Here is a 16,622-nt window from a genome sequence, read left to right as displayed (position 1 = left end):
TGAATATGTGAGTTATATAATGATAGAGTATAAAACATGTTCAGCTCAAAACAAAGCCAGGTCAGAGTTTAGCTCTTAATAAAGCACCTTCATATAATCATTCCGTGATTCTGTGTTCCTGAGCACTAACAAAACCATTCCTATCTCAACCCATGAGTTCCCTCATTTTTGTGCTCCCTGTCCTGAGCTGGCACCCCTGAGGATGTGCCTGCACAGCTCTGATGTTCTGCTCACTGCAGCATCCCACACAGAAAACATTTCTCCCATCCACACCGAGAACTTTACATATTTATTACAGTTCATATGACTAATATAGTCCAAAGAGAAACTTCAGGTAAAAAAAAAAAAAAAAGAAAATCCATAACATACAATGGATAAAATTATCCAAACATTAATATTATGAACTACCAGCTGAACAGCTGGCAGGACTTCTGGGAAAACAGAACATCTGGTTTATTTACAAAAAGGTATTGCTACAGCTGGTGAGTCCATCTGTCTCAGATTTCCAAGGAAACCCTTGGAAAGCTCTCAAAACACCTGGGAGACGAGTCCAGGAGTCACAGGGCTACAGGTGGCCACTTGAGAGCCAGCTCCTGGTGCATGGCCTCGGGGAGCCACTGGCGATAGGCTGCGAGCAGATCTGCAAGGGAAGAGGAGCAGTTACAGAATTTGGCTGGAAAAATCATCTCCTGTGGGCTCAGCCTGCACCAGCATCCCTCTGCTTCCATGCACAGGAATTTCTGTGAGCCATCACTGCAGCACTTTGCTGCCGCTTCTGTGAAGGAATTCTTATAATCTGGTACCCAATCCTGAAAAAAATTCATTTTACCAGGAAAAATTTCAGTATCTCCAGGGACAGTACTGCCACAGTCTAATACATTTTAACTGTGGTTGTATCTACAGAAAAAAAAGTGAATCTTATAACATGACTAAATGTTGCTTTCTGAAGTGTTTTCTGTCATTTTTCACAAGAACCAAACACAGGGCATTACTGCTTCTGGTAAGAAAACAGGAAATATTTGGAGCTTAACAAGTGAAACAGTCCATTTTTTGAAGTTATAACCTTAATAGTGCTCGAGGTACTCCGCTGATGTGACTGATAATTAGGCAAGCAGAACACTTACATTTAGGGTTTTTCTTCCATGCAGCCAGCAAAGCGTTACGATTATCACAATTTTCTTTAACTAGAGCCTGCAGGAGGGCTTCTGTCCTGGGCTGAAGTCTGAATCAAGGAAATGGTGCAATAAAACAATGTTCATTAGCACAGCTCAGCACAGCTGGAGCGTCCAGCTTACCTTTTGGAACTTTACATCTTTTGAAAAGGCTAAACACACAAGCTCTGCACACAGAAATGTGCCACTGGCTGAAGAAAATTCACTACAAGAGGTTTCTTCCCCTCACCACAATTTCTTGTGGTTAAAAGCAGCAGCAGGTTGCTCTCATGTCTCCTCAAAGTAAAGCAGAAAGGAGTCCCCAGGGGCCGTGCTGAGCCCTGAACTGACCCAAGCAGGAAAACCTTGGGCATTGTAGAACCCTCAGATAACATCTGTGACTCTTCACAACGCCCTCCCAAATCCCTGTGCCTGTCAGCTCCAGGAAAAGTCAGAGCAGACTCTGGGAAAGTTCATTTTGGTAAATGAGAGAACCAGGGGAGAGGAAGGGAGTGACAGCTGACAGCCTTTGGAGGGTCACAGGCCTATAAATGTCATCCCAAACCCCACTGTCCGTTGGAAAGGTGTTTTTGAAAGGAAATAAAGGCAGAGTAATCGGCCAAATTCCAAAACAAAGCACAGAGGGCAGCAGTGCTCACCTGTCACTGCTCAGCAGTGGCCAGAAGTGACCAGAAGTGACCAGAAGTGACCAGCAGAGCCCAGCAGTGGCCAGAAGTGGCCAGAAGTGACCAGAAGTGACCAGAAGTGACCAGCAGTAGTGGCCAGCAGTGGCCAGCAGAGCCCAGCAGTGGCCAGAAGTGACCAGAAGTGACCAGAAGTGACCAGCAGAGCCCAGCAGAGCCCAGCAGTGGCCAGAAGTGACCAGAAGTGACCAGAAGTGACCAGAAGTGACCAGAAGTGACCAGAAGTGACCAGAAGTGACCAGCAGTGGCCAGCAGTGGCCAGCAGGGACCAGCAGGGACCAGCAGAGCCCAGCAGAGCCCAGCAGTGGCCAGCAGTGGCCAGCAGTGGCCAGCAGGGACCAGCAGGGACCAGCAGGGACCAGCAGGGACCAGCAGGGACCAGCAGGCTGCATGTCCTGCGCTGCCCTCACCACCACCAGCTCTCCTGGGACACAACTTTTCTTGGTGAGAAAACTCATTGTCCTCTCCCTGCAGCTACAGCCAAGATCTCAATCTCCAACACTCTTCTCAGCATTGAAATTTTTAAATTTAGAAAGGAAGGGAAAAGTGTTTGGTGGAGACAACGACCTGAAGGTTTTTTTTAACAACTTACTTGGACCACGTCTTCAGCATTATGAGGGGACTGGACAGCAGGCACTTGCTGTAAGAACCCAGCTTTTTAATGACCTGGAAGATTTGTTACAACAATTATATAATGAATAAGGTAAATTAATTGTTAAATGATATATGAACCATCAATGAACTTGTGCTACTACAGATTTCCACATCAAATTCTCCATCCCCATCTTCCTCCTATCCATGTGTCCCTAAGTCTTGTCCTGACTGGCTTGTTGGACAATTCTTCTGACTCAGGGTGGACAAAGACATGGGCTATTAGCTTTTTTGACTTTGCAAAAACAGGACTCAAATTTGGGGGTGTCTTTCACTGAAATACTGATTTTTCATGCTTTTTTTGTGTTTTAAAGATATCTTCCCCCACCTCATCAACCACAACAAACTCTTCCATCCACCAGCAAGTGATGAGGGACGGGAAGACACAAAAAAATGAAGCCATAAAGCTCATCCCCCTCCAAAAAATTGGGCTAAAAACATCAGGGAAACGATGCAGCTGGAACACACTCACCTTTCCTTCCAGCAGGAACCTGGCAAAGTGTTTGTAGCGATCAATTCCTGCGGGGTAATCAACTTCCACAGCAGGCAGCTGCCAGCCCACACGGTCTGGAAACAAAGAGCAGCCCAGGTCTCCTCAGGGCTCCAGGAGGTGGGACAGGACAGGAGCCAAGAGAAGTGGGGAGGACACTGCCAGCCCCACCCAGCCTTCCCAAGGGGCTCCACCAAGCGCCCATTTCAATGGGAAATGCCAAAATTTCAGTGTTACAAACCCCAGGGAGGAGCTCAGAGCGCTGCTGGGCTCTCTGGACAGCCCTGCAGGAGTTTCAGAGCAGCTCCTGGGGGACACTCACAGAAGACACTGGGTCTGTGACAGCGGACTCGGCCTGTTCCAGGGCAGTAGGAGGGAGGAGGATTTTCCAGAGGTTTCCCAAAGTGGCAGTAAGGTGGCAGCAGGGCAGGGATCCACTCGGGTTCCACTGCAGACACACCTGAGGAGGGAAAACACGACTGAATGCAGGTTTGCTGGCCAAGGGCCACAGCTCACTGGCAGCCCCACGGTCAGGATCTCATCTCCACACATTTATTTGTCCATTTTTCAAGTCAAACTTCTTATGCCACAAAAAAAAAATCTGTTCAGAGGCTCAGCAGCAGGCAGCTGTGGTTGGCAGGGCTGGGACAAAGCAGACATTTCAGAAGCTGAGCTTTGCTCCAGCCAATTCTGTCAGATAAATAAAAAAAAGGCCAATTTATCTCCTGATCCTGATCTAGGATCTAAACCCCAGGAGTCACAACCACTCAGTAAGGAGAGCACTCAGCCAGCACAGGGGGGAAACACTGCCAAGGCATTGCTGAGCTCCTCACCTGGCCCACAGCACTCACCTTTCATGTACAGCTTTGTGGTCTCAACAATCTCCTGATACACCACAAACTCCGGGAGCTCTTTGAAGAGGACTGAGCTCGGGTGGATGAACACTGGGTCCTCCAGGAGGGCAGTCTGCAAGGAGGCACAAAGATTGAAGCAGAGTTAAGACCAGTTAGTGACAGTTCAATTTCTTCACTGCATCTCATTTCAGTCTCTCAGATGTACATTTGTCACCAGATCACATCAGAGGTACCCATTTTCTGCTCCACCTTCCCTGGAGACACCAAGCACTTTACAAGATGAACTAATGGTACTCCTTAGCTCTTTTATAACGTTTCCTACGTGAACACCAGGAAATGGCAGCACTGCAAACTTAAATTCCACAGAGAGAAGTTGCAGGAAACCAGCACAGGCATCCTCAGTGCTGCACCCAGCCAGAAACCCTGGGCTTTGCACAGGAGAATCTTTCTGCCACCCAGGGAAGGAGAGGCTGAGCCCAGACCAGCTGTTCACCTTGTAGGCATTCTTCCACTTGTCATCCAGCAGCTCCTCTGCCTGAACCCTTCGGGCAAGGTGATCCCCCAGCCCTGCCAGCACAATCTGCCTCAGGTAGGTCACTTGAGCTTCTGTTGGGGGCTTCATCTTTGGGTCAACGTAGAGCCCAGCATCCGAGCAGACGGCGTTCACTGCGGGGAAAACGAGGTGAGGGAAGGTGCAACAGGAAAAAAATCAGCTCTGTGGATGTGCCATCCCCCCCAAAGAGAACAAACACAGCAATTCCTCCCAGCCCCTCTCACCTGCTGTGGTCAGCTGCCCTCTCAAGCGCCGGATTTCCAGCATGGCTTTGTAGCGGAGCCCGTTCTCCTCGCAGAACTTTCGGGTGCACCCGGCATATTCGCAGGCCCCCACTGCTCCTGGGAGTGGACAGACAGCAGCTGATCACTTCTCCTGAGTAAACCCAGGCTGGGACAGGACTGTCCCAGGCAATGTGTGCATTTCAGAGCTTCCTCTCGGCACTGGGAAAGCGGAGGCTGCCCAGAGAGCAGCCTGGGAAACACTGCTGAACTCAGTCCTGCAGCAGCAGGGAGCCTCTGCTGTGCCAGGCTGAGGGCTCAGGGTGACAGCAGGAGGGCAGAATGAAGGGAATCAGGGTCTGTACCTAACAGCACCATCAGGTCCCCCAGCTTCTGCATCGGGCCCTGCCCAGCCCAGACCTTCTGCATCTGTAAAAACCTGGCTCTCTTCCCCTTCAGCTGGGCTGCCTCCTCCTCACTCACAGCCGGCCTGCAAGAGGCACAGAAAGCAGCTGTGAGTGCTGTGCTCACAGGCAGGGACACGGCTGGGACAGGGACACACAGCTGGGACAGGGACACAGCTGGGACAGGGACAGGGACACAGCTGGGACAGGGACACAGCTGGGACAGGGACACAGCTGGGACAGGGACACACAGCTGGGACAGGGACACACAGCTGGGACAGGGACAGGGACACAGCTGGGACAGGGACAGGGACACAGCTGGGACAGGGACAGGGACACAGCTGGGACAGGGACACAGCTGGGACAGGGACACAGCTGGGACAGGGACACAGCTGGGACAGGGACACACAGCTGGGACAGGGACACGGCCCCCAGCAGCAGCCACTCACCTGTCAAACTCCTCAAAGAGCTCCCTGACAGTCATGGCAGACACGATGGTGATGCTGTAGGGCAGGCACTCCTGCTGCCTGCTCAATGCCAGCATCTTGGAATAGCGGGGGGCCACGGGAAAAGTGGCCATCACTCTGCCCAGGGGACTGATGGGGCAGCTCAGCTTGGCTGCCAGCTGCTGCTTCAGCCTGGGGAACAGGAAAGAGAGCTCATGTAGTGAAGTGGCTCTGAATCAGAACAAGTTTGTGTCCCTGGTTCTGGCAGCCCAATTAATTTGATTAATAAACTAATTTAATGGGTTAGTTTTCTCGGGTTTTGTTATGTGATGGTCCCAAAGGCTGGGGGAAAGATTCCTGTTCCTAACACAGCTCCCAGCAGCCCTGCATGGGGCTCCCAGCACAGTGCTTCCCTCCCAAACACACCCAGGGCCAGAGAAACGAGGAGGGGAACCAGAGACGGAGCTGATGGCAGCTTCTGTGCCAAAGGACATGCCAGGATGTGGGGTGGAGGAGGAGGCAGCAGGACAGCAGAGCCCACGGGCTCAGCAGGGCAGGGAAGCGCAGGAATTACCTTCCTGTCATAGGGGGCTCCTTCAAGGCACCCAGGGCTATCAGCAACTCCTCAGCTGCTGCCAGTGCTTCCGTGGGAGGTGGTGTGGGGAATGGGAAGTTGATTACCTGGGGAAACAAGAGGAAAGCCCCTCAGTGCATCACTGACACAGGCTGGGAAACAGCCTGGACGCAGCAAGGAGCTCTGCAAGGGAGGGAGATCCTCCCCTCTGCTCACGTGTGCCAAAGAAAAACATTCAGGATGTTTGCCAGGAGAGAAAGGAAAGGACACAAAATGGCAGGAAATGCTTGGAACAAAAACATGAGGAAACAGGAACACCAGAATCACCCTCAGCTGCCACTGACTGCAGGCACCGCCTAGGGCAGGCTGCCTCCAGGTCTAAATTTAAGTGTTGTGCTTTCTGGAAGTGCTCCAGTATCTCCAAAACAGGGGTTTTAAAACCCTGCTTAAAAAACAGGGTCAGACAGAGGGTTTTTTCAACCTCTAAGAATATAAGAAAGCATTTTCTACTTGAACAAACAAGTCTGTTAAGGCCTAGTGGAACTCAGAGCAGCTTCTGCAATGTGCAGAACCAAAATGGACTCACGGGATCTTCATTTCTACCACAAGGCACAACTGCAAGAAATGCCAATAAAATACATTTCTGTTTGTTTCTGGCTCCTAAGGGCAACCACTTTAATGGGTGCTGCAGTACAAAACCCTTTCCATCTCACCTTTTCTATGTTTAATGCCTTCATTTGCAGAATCAAGTCTTCTACAGGTCGCTTCATTATTTCTGGAGCAGAAAATTTCTCAAAGTCCATGAAGACTGCTGAAGAGTATAACCTAGTGGGCCAGAAGTGTTATTCAGATTCTTAAAAGAAATCTTAACACAAAAGATACTCAGGAAAAAAATTAGCAAGGGATCAAAAAACCCAGAAAAAGGCAGCTGTGGATAGTTTTTACATAATATCATCATTTACAGGTTGGGGCATTCGCCTTTTTCACAAGAAGTTAACTCAGCTCAGGCTTCAATCCATCTGGCCATGGTGAAATCTCATCTGGCCATGGTGAAATCTCATCTGGCCATGGTGAAATCTCATCTGGCCATGGTGAAATCCAATCCAGCCATGAAAATAAAGAGTTTTCAGAGAGAGAAGCCAAACTCAAACCAACACCACCGGTGACAGCTCACGTTTGGCTTCACCTCTCCCACTGACACAACCCCAAAACATCCCGACAGCAGTGGAAGGGGCAGTGGGATGTGGGATGATGCCAAATTCCCCCAGAGAGCCCTGGGGCTGTGTCTGCTCATCCCCAGCAGGGCTGACCTGTAGCAGTGGCCGGGCTCGGTGCGGCCGGCCCTGCCAGCCCGCTGGTTTGCCGAGGCCTGCGAGATCCAGGTGACCCTGAAGGACGAGACCCCCGTGATCCTGTCGTAGAAACGCTTCTTCACCTTCCCGCAGTCCACCACGTACTTGATGCCTGGGATGGTGAGGGATGTCTCAGCCACGTTGGTGGCCACCACGCAGAGCCTGGTGCCAGGAGGAGGAGCCCTGAACACCTGCAAGGGACAGGAGGGCGTGAGAGGCAGTGCCAGCAGCGGGGAGGGACAGGGGAGGGACAGGGGAGGGACAGGGGAGGGACAGGGGAGGGACAGGGGGTCATCTTGGGTGGGCTGCAAAGGGATGGCAGCACATACAGCACTGCAAGGGGAAGCCAGAGAGACCCAACCCCATGTCTCCAGCTCTGAAGCTCTTTGTCCAGCTCGGTTAAGCCTCAGAAATGAGCACAGGGGCTCCAGGTGGAGCACACTGCAGCACTGAGCGGTGTTCCTGCACTGCTGCTGCCTCCAGAGACAGGAGGGAACACAGGAATCTCTGCAAGCTGCCTGTTGGCAGCAGCATCTCGATGTGCCCAGGGCCAGGATGGATTCAGAGATCCTGCAGGGATCATCTCTCCCACCCTGCTCAAGTGGCACTTTAGGGACACCACAGCCCAAGCCAGCCTGCCCCATTCCCATCCCAACCTGCCCACTGGGCAATTCGAGCTGGCAGATAGTCCAAGGTGGGAATTTTAGCTCACACAGATCTGTCAGACCTTCTGCTCATTAAATAAATCCTTTACCTTTGCCTGTTTCTCTGGTGCCAGCAAGGAATAGAGTGGGAGCACATACAGGGGCAGGGACGAATCACATTTCTCATCTGTGGGGAAACAAACCAACACTGCTCAACCCCAGCAACACCTGCACAAAAACCACATCATTAAAACCAGCAAAGTGATTGGTACTGCAGCTGGAAAAGCTTAGCAGCTTGCCCATGGCACGGGGCTGCTCAGGTGCCACAGCAGCTCAGCACAGCCAACTCATGTCACTCATCCCACAGGTGACATGAGACAGGGATTCTTTCTTTCCTATGTGCCAAACCTTCTTCTGAGTCTCCATCTCCTAAATCCAGGTCAAGATCAGAGCCTGCAGCATCATCATCACTGCCAATGTCTCTGTCTTCATCTCCTTCATCCACTGGTACCACAGAGTAATTGTTCAGATCAATTTTGGGGAGTGTCTGAAAGGAAAGATGGAAATAAGACATTAAGAGGGGGGCACAAACAGTACTTTGCATTGCTTTGGAAGCAAAGCTGAGCACTGACTGCAAAGATCTGTTGACCTGAAGGTGACAGAGGGGTGTGTAAAACATCAGTGTATGTGTAACATCTCCTGCCAACAAAGTGCACCGGCACAATCCAAACACCCTCCTTGGTAAGAGATAACCCAGTCCAAATTCTGCACAACAAGTGGTGAGAGGAGGAGCAGCCCTGGTGCCAGCAAGTCTGGAGCTTCCTTCCATTAGAGTTTTAGTGGTCAGTACTCAATCTAATCCAATCTCCTGCCCATAACATCCCGAGTTTCAGCGCTCTGCAGCACTGTGGGCAGCACTGCTGGGACTCTTAGGGGATCTGTGTGGGCTCCAGGCAAGTCTGGAAGAGCTGGTGAGAGGCACAACTGCACAAGAGTGCTGTTTGCAGGGAGGCACCTGCTCCCTCCTGCCTCTTGGAGCAATTCCACCCATCACACATTACCAGAACTTTCCTCCTCTTCCTCGATTTCTTAAATTTCCTGATTTCTTCCACCGAGTCTTCTTTGTCATCCTCTCCTCCTACAAGAACAGCCAGTGGAAAAGCTGTTAGCTGAGCATGATTTCCTCTTGGAAAAGGTACTGGGAGGAGTCTGGTCCCACTCCCAACCTTTCTGGGCATGCAGTGTGGAAGAAATAAAAGGATCACACTGAAGGCAGAGGGGAACTGGAAGGGATCTTTTCCCAAACTCAAACCAGCCCAAAATCTATCATCAGTCATGACAATGATCCACAACGAGCCCTTTCCCCAAACCTTGTGTTTTGTGGTTTTAAAATGAAAATTCACGTTTTTAGATGCAAAGCTCACTTCTCAGCGGGATGAATTTCAAGTTTAACAGTTTCTGCAGCATTACCTGCAGTGCTGTTTTTCTGGTATGGGAATGCTTTCCTTAATCTTCTACAGAGAGAGTGAACTTCTGCCTGGCCTGTTAAAAACACCAAAATCCCACCTGCAGGAGGTAAAAAAAAAAAAAATAAGATAAAAAAACCCAAAAAAACCACCAAAACAAAACAAAACAGCAAAAAACCAACACTAAAACTTTAGATTTGCTCAGTATGAGGAATTCAGAGGCTCTCAGCAGTGAAGTTCTCTCACCTGCAGGCAGCATCCGATGGATTTTACACACCTTCCTGAAGCACTCCCCACTGTAGTCATCCAGGGGGGTTTTCTTGTTAAAATGAACAGTTACAGGGAATTGCCTTGCATCTACCTGGAGAGGAAATACCAATAAAGGTATTTATTGATTATAAAACCATTACAGCGTTCATGGGACAGCTAGGAAAGCTCACCCTGTATTTCTGTTCACCTCTTGGGTTTGGTACCCCACAAAAGAGCAAGCCCACAGAAATTACTGGTGTTGTCTGCTCTGAACACCACAAAACCATGCTAGAAGCCAAAGCTTTTCTCCTTCTCACATCACCAACTCAGAGTGAGGCTTTCTAGTTCTCCTGAACCATAATGTAGGAGTTTTTCAAGATAATCAGATCCTGCCAGGGCGGTTTTCTGATAAAAGTGGAAAGAAAAACACCAAGTCCCACAAGAAACAATAGCCTAAACAAAATGACTGTTTTTAAATCGGTATCTGAAAGATTTCAGCACCAACTGGAAAGATTAGAGAGCCCCTGTTTTGTAGCTGTTTAAATAAAGGCTGCCCTTCATTTCAGCTCCCAGGGGAGGGGAACAGTACCTGGATGACAGGAGGTTTAACAGAGAACAGCCTGGTGTTGTCAGTGAAATCCTCCACTCGCAGGGTCGCCGACATGATGATGAGCTTCAGGGGCAGCCCCTTCTGCAGGGACACAAATCTGTCACCCCAAGGGCTCCTCCTGAGCCCTGCTGCTGCCAGGGCAGCAATCAACACCTTGCTTTCTCCCAGGCTGCAGAATTCCATTATCCACACGTGTCCTGTGGCACTGCAAGTCTCAAACGAACTGGATTTTGCCTGAAAAGTCATCTCTAGGTATGACACGTGCTGTTTCCCCCTTGGTGTAGGCTCTGTGCTTCTTCAGTCGTACAGAAACACAAATACATTCACACTGAGCGCTTTTTCTGTCAGATTTCCACGGAATTCCACATCACAGGGAGCCAGTCCCCCCTCAGAGATGTGTGACATCCCCTCCCTGGCACATCCAGAGCAGGAGCCCTGCCCCTCTCACCTTCTGACGGAGGGGCACGATGCGAGACAAGAGGCCAATCAAGATATCCGTGTACATGCTCCTCTCGTGGGCCTCATCAATGATGATGACTTTGTACTTTGAAAGCAGAAAGTCCTGAGGAGAGAGATGGATTTCACCACAGGATGCTGGAGTCTGAGGCACAGAGTGTGCCCTTGCCTCTGATGTCCAAGAAAACACTGAATTTCATGTAACAGCATGAAAACAATTGTTAAAGTTAAATAGAAAAGCTAAAAGTGTGTGTAGATTAGAGAGTTTTCTTAAGTCATTGGGTGAAAAAAGAGTATAAACTAGTTTAGTAAACAGAAGACAAGATGGAGGATTTAGGGTGCTGTCTCTTTTCCTTCTTCTTCCTCTTCTTCTAGAGGTTTTTGGGTAGTAATTGTGATCGGATAGAGAATGCCACAGTGCAGCACACAGGTCACTGGGTCACTAAGAAAAATAATTTACGTGTCTAAAGTTAATTGGGTAAAAATAAGTATAAGGATAAAAGAATTGCATATTTCAGGGCCATTTTGTGCTATTAAAGCCAACTTGAGCCAGGCTAGGGGGGCTGAACTTGTGCAGAAAGTCCAGGGAGGACTGCCAAGTCTTTTGATTATATATTAATAAACACAAGAAACAAGAAGCAAACGAGGCTTTGGAGAATCTTTCCTGAAACAGAACTGAGATAAGGGAGACTCCCCATGAGGGAGTATCCCAGAGAAAACACAGCCCTGAAAAGAAACCAAAATCCCACAGCAACAAGTAGCAGTAGAAACACAATACAGGAGGCCTCAGCCAGGGATATCTGAGTCAGGACACAGCTACACAAGCACATCCACAATATAAAATACACAAATCATCCACAGCTGGATTTCTCACACACTTTAATGCACTCACCCTACACAAAGCAGCCTGGTTCCCAAGTCTCTTGCTCTCATTTTACCCAGCAAGATCATCTTTAGGTTATTTTAGGTTAGTTTAGGGACCTGGGTAGGAATCTCAAGGGTAGAGATGAAATTAATCTCTGGTGCTGAAAGGGATTCTGATTTCAAAGACTGGCAGCAAATCCACACTGGCCTCTCCTCCCAGAAATAAATCCAGAAATAAAAAGATTTCCCTTTTTACAACACTGAGGATAGCAATTTACCTTCTGAATCTCTTTGAGCAGCACACCATCCGTCATGAACTTGATCTGTGTTTCATCTGTAACGTTCCCTTCGTATCGGATTTGATAGGAAACCACTCTGTGGGGAAACACCAGGGCAGCCACAGCAAGAAGCGTGGGGAGAAGCAGAAAATCCGTGTCACTCACACCTCAGTGCCACCTCCCAGCAAGGTCTGGTGGCTTTTTGAAGCTCACCTGTGTGACAGGTTCATCTCCTTGGCGACTCTCTGGGACATGGACACCGCAGCCACGCGCCGAGGCTCCGTGATCCCGATGGCGCCGTCGGAACTAACGGGGGGGAAGAGAAAAGGATTAAACCTAAATTCAATTAAACACAGCCCAAAAAATGACAACAGGATTTCTCACTAATGGCTTAGAGTAAGTGGCATCAGCCACACAGCCTCACTCCCAGTCACAGCTGGAATAAAAACACAGACAGGAAGCTTTGGGATTCCCTTCTGTCTGTAGATGCATGGATTACAGCAAAGCTTTTCCCAAAATGTTGTCTCTGCAATTCCATTTGCTGCATATAAAATCCAGTTCCTACCTGGCATATCCAGCTTCATACAGGAACTGAGGCACTTGGGTGGTTTTGCCGCTCCCAGTCTCTCCACATATGATCACAATGGGATTCTCGTTAATGGCTTCCATGACCACTTGCTCTTCAGCAAGGATTGGGAGCTTTAGCCTTGCTTCCTAAACATTGTAAAACACACCTTTTAGCTGTGTTGTTTCTCACTCCTTTTTTGTTTTCCTCAGGATTGGAAGCTGTTATCTTCCCCAGACCATAAAACCCCCAAAAAGCTCTGCAGGCCTGGGACTGGGAAAGCTCTAAACCAGTTAATACCACACGAGCATGTCTGAGCACCAGAGTCACCAGAGCAGCTTCCCAGAAAGCAGAGGGCAAGCCCTGCACTTGAACTGGTGAAACTTCAGAGTCCCTTGAGTTTCTTAATGTAGCACTTCAAGGGAAAACTCATTTCACAACTGTCTCATCTGCTAAGACTCATGCAGAGCTTTTCCTGTTTCTACACGGTGCCCTACCCACAATAAATGGGGCAAACCCATCCTACATAAGATACAGAATAATTGAGAGCTGAAAGGGACTTCAGAAGATTTTCCAGCAAAGGACAATAAAGGACTGTTAATAGATTCTGTACGTAAAACTAAAGATAAATGCTTATACCCTAAAACAAACAGAGTTTTCCTGCTGCTGGACCAGACAGGATTAAAGCTCAGACCTGCACCAGAACAAGGACCCTGAGTGCACCCAGCTGCTGGAACACACCATCCTCTCCAGCCCCTTTGGCAAGCAGGGTGCTGTTCAGAGCCTCACCTGGATCTCAGGTGTCCTGTCCACAGGGACAAACACTGCAGGCTTGCACGGTGCCTTGCTGGGGGCTGCCTGGGGAGCCGGGCTGCTGGGACCAGCTGGAGGCTGCTCAGCCCCTGCCTTCCCCACTCCTCCCTCTGCCTTTTCAGCAGCATTCACAGCATTGCCTGAGGACTTCTCACTGTCTAGTTTCTGCTCTTCCTCCTCCTCAGAGCTGCTGGGCTCTTCCTCAGGCTCTGATTCTGAAGCTGAGCTGTGCCTTCTCTTGTTTGCACCGCTGATGCTCCTGATCTTTTCAGGGACATCGGTCCTTGGCTCCTGTGTCACCCTGGAAACAACATCCGCATGTCAACTGTGTTTTGGCACCCCAAACCAGACACAACCTCCCTAAAAACCAGGATCTCCACTCCTGGAGGTTTTCACAACTCTGCCAGTTGTGAAATCTTGGCTGATCTGATTGAGGGATTTGTACCTAACTTTCTGTCCTGGAGTTCATTAATTTCTCCTGAAGGCATCTCTGTAGTTGAATCTATAAATGCAGCTCCTGATAAATCCATCTCTTGATAAATCTAGCAACTACGGTCAACATCAGTAGATGTCTTCCAGTACAAGAAAACAAGTAAATGTTTATCCACCAATTCTGTAGTTTAGCATCATTTCTAAAAGCCTGCAGTTTGTGTCACCCACCTCACCCTCTATGAAAGACCAAGATCTTTCATCCTCTCATACAAGAAAATAACTATAACATCATGAGATATAAATAGCAAATTATTTAACTCCATCCATCCTGAGGAACCTGTTTGCACCAAGAAGAAGAAAAATCAAGGGAAAGCTCAGAATATGTTGCTGTTCAAATACAGTGATGAAATGTAAGGGTTCTACCCAAAAACCACTTTACCTTTTAGGTTGATACATGCGCTCCCCAATCCCCAGTTTGGAAGTGGTGTACAGGAGTTTCATTTCTGCCTCAGAAGCCTGGACCTCATTCAGCTTGCACAGCAGCTCAGCTCGCTGTTTGGGGAAAACAACCAAAATCACCGCTTGTTTTGACCAGGAAATAATTTCTTTTCCAGATTTGCACCTGAGCATTAAAAGGTGTGCTCTGGCAAATGCTGCTGTGCAGTCGTAAAACCTTCCTGCTGCTCCAGGGTCAGCCCTCCCTGGTGAAGGTTTCAACCCTGTACCAGAGCAAAAATAGAAATGGGGACTTGACATCAGTGCAATGAGCAGCTCAGCTGCACCCTAAGAACAGCAGCAAAGAAAATAGATTTGAACTAAAGCACTGGAATGAGGCCTGGAGCAACGGGAGCCTCCCCTCTAATCCCTCACGTGGGATATGGCACTGGCAGGAGGTCAGGCAGCCAGTCCTAAACTGCCTCCAAAACCAGAGCTCCCTTGTGAAAAACATTATTCAGACACTAACAGGACCGGGAACTTTGCCTGGGAAAGTTTTACAAAGACAGAAAAGCTCTTATTTCCACACTGAAGATGCACAAGAAGCGTTTCAGGAGCACTGACAGTGTTAGGTTTGCTGCTCACCCTGACCCACAGAGCTTTTAAAATGCAACCACATCACTGACTGCCAGTGGTGTACTGCACAACACTTGGTCAGAACAGGAACTTGGAGCCAGAAACGAAGAGTTCCTGCAGCACTGAGAGGGCAGGGAATGCCTTCCCCACTGGAGCTGCTCTCAGGAGCCCGTGGGTGATGCGTTTTTGCCGCACTGCCCAGCAAAGGGGGGCTGGAACAGCACCTGCACACCCCTGAGACATCACAAAGGGACAGGTCACATCCCTCACCAGCCCCTCATCATCACCCACCCTCCCCACACACCAATGTCAAACCATCATTTTAGAACAAGAGCCCAAACTGCTGTTGCCACAAACAGCAACATACCTGTTTTTTCTTTTCCTTCTGCTCCAAAACTTTCTGCAGGATTTTCTTCTGTTTCTTGCTCAGGGGTTTCTTCTGCTGTTGCACAACACACGACACTTTTTTCTTCTTGGCTTTTTTCGCTGGCAGGACCAGGGCATTGCTCTGATCAATTCCCTTCAGCGCTGCTCCATCTGAAGGCAAGGCTTTCATTATTCACTGCTGCCAGGTGGATTATTTTCAGCACACTGCTTAGCAGGTTTAGCAAGCACTAAGCCAGATTTAGCTGTTTCAAACAAACACAACCCTCATGCCCAGCCAAAAAAAATCCTGCAACATCAGCAAGAGCAAAAGACCTCGAAACGGGGGATTCAATGAACCCTGAGCTTTCTATAGGCCTGAGGGTGATTTTCAGTGATTTATGTAACAACATTATGCAATTTTTGCCTTTTTACTCAATTCCCCAGGGTCAGGACACGGTGTGCTCTGGGGTGTCTCCCCAGCCTCCTGCTGCAGTGACTTTTTAATATCAAAAAACTGCATTACTAAATTCTGAATAGTAGGAATGGAATAACAAACGCCATTTTTTAAAAGTAACATTCGAGAAAGCGAATGTTTAACATAAGAAATGTGTTCAGCTGTTGCTTTAATAGGTAATGGAACCACTGAGTGTCGTGATTCGGAGTCCACGAGTCCAGAACTCCCGGGAGGCAATAAATGCTGTAACAGAGCAAAAAGCGAGAGCACAGAATGAGGCTGGAGAAGACCTCCGAGACCATCGAGCCCAACCTGTGACCCAACACCAGCCTGCCCCGCATGGCACCGAGCGCCACAGCCAGGGACGGAACCACCGCCTGCCTGGGGAGCTTTAAAAACAACAACAGCGCTTGCGAGAGAAACGTAATCAGTATATATAGCAAGGACGTGCCAGAAATCTGGCATAATCTAAGATAGCCGATCCTAGCGGCTCTGCGGTCCCTTTTAGCCCGAGTTCTCAGTAATGAACAGAGCCCGCGGGAAGAGCCGCGCCGGTCCCGCCGCACCTCCCAGCTCCAGCGGCAGCTCCAGCGGCCCTGCGGCGGGCGGCGGCGCGGAGCCCTGCGGCAGCCGCGCCTTCCAGTTGTGGCGGCGGCGCGCTCGGCCCATGGCGGGGACGGGAACGGGAGAACGGGAACGGGGACACGGCACCACCGGGCCCGGCACCACGTGCGGCCCCCGCCACTTCCGGGAAAGCGCGGTCTCGCGAGAAGAGGGGCGGGAAGTGGGCGGAGAAATGGGCGGGAAAGGGGGCGGGGAAATGGGCGGGAAAAGGGGGGAAGGGCGGGAAAGGGGGCGGGGAAATGGGCGGGAAAAGGGGGAAGGGCGGGAAAGGGGGCGGGGAAATGAGCGGGAAATGGGGGGAAGGGCGGGAAAGGGGGCGGGGAAATGGGC

At 49.6% G+C, this 16,622-nt stretch overlaps 1 protein-coding gene across 1 annotated transcript; it reads right to left on the bottom strand.

The window, feature by feature from the left end:
• Positions 1-276: 276 nt before the first annotated feature.
• On the bottom strand, positions 277-16,412 carry DHX37 (DEAH-box helicase 37). Its single transcript, XM_014253697.2, has 27 exons — positions 16,235-16,412; positions 15,216-15,385; positions 14,217-14,329; positions 13,322-13,646; positions 12,533-12,681; positions 12,181-12,273; positions 11,968-12,064; positions 10,818-10,931; positions 10,349-10,450; positions 9,757-9,871; positions 9,515-9,610; positions 9,106-9,182; positions 8,453-8,591; positions 8,155-8,231; positions 7,359-7,591; positions 6,762-6,873; positions 6,049-6,155; positions 5,478-5,666; positions 4,990-5,114; positions 4,628-4,744; positions 4,344-4,516; positions 3,848-3,962; positions 3,319-3,456; positions 2,979-3,073; positions 2,448-2,521; positions 1,125-1,222; positions 277-640 (listed from the first exon to the last, which is right to left on the bottom strand). Exons 1-27 carry the CDS (start codon positions 16,335-16,337, stop codon positions 558-560), a joined length of 3,429 nt encoding a protein of 1,142 aa, XP_014109172.2. The 5' UTR covers positions 16,338-16,412; the 3' UTR covers positions 277-557.
• Between the last annotated feature and the right edge of the window lie 210 nt (positions 16,413-16,622).

Source organism: Pseudopodoces humilis, chromosome 20 (genome assembly GCF_049639895.1).
Source record: "Pseudopodoces humilis isolate 2021_Gansu_Grassland_sample_001 chromosome 20, ASM4963989v1, whole genome shotgun sequence".
NCBI lineage: Eukaryota > Metazoa > Chordata > Aves > Passeriformes > Paridae > Pseudopodoces > Pseudopodoces humilis.
The sequence above is the reverse complement of the archived record's forward strand: the minus strand, read 5'-3'. Positions and strand labels throughout refer to the sequence as shown.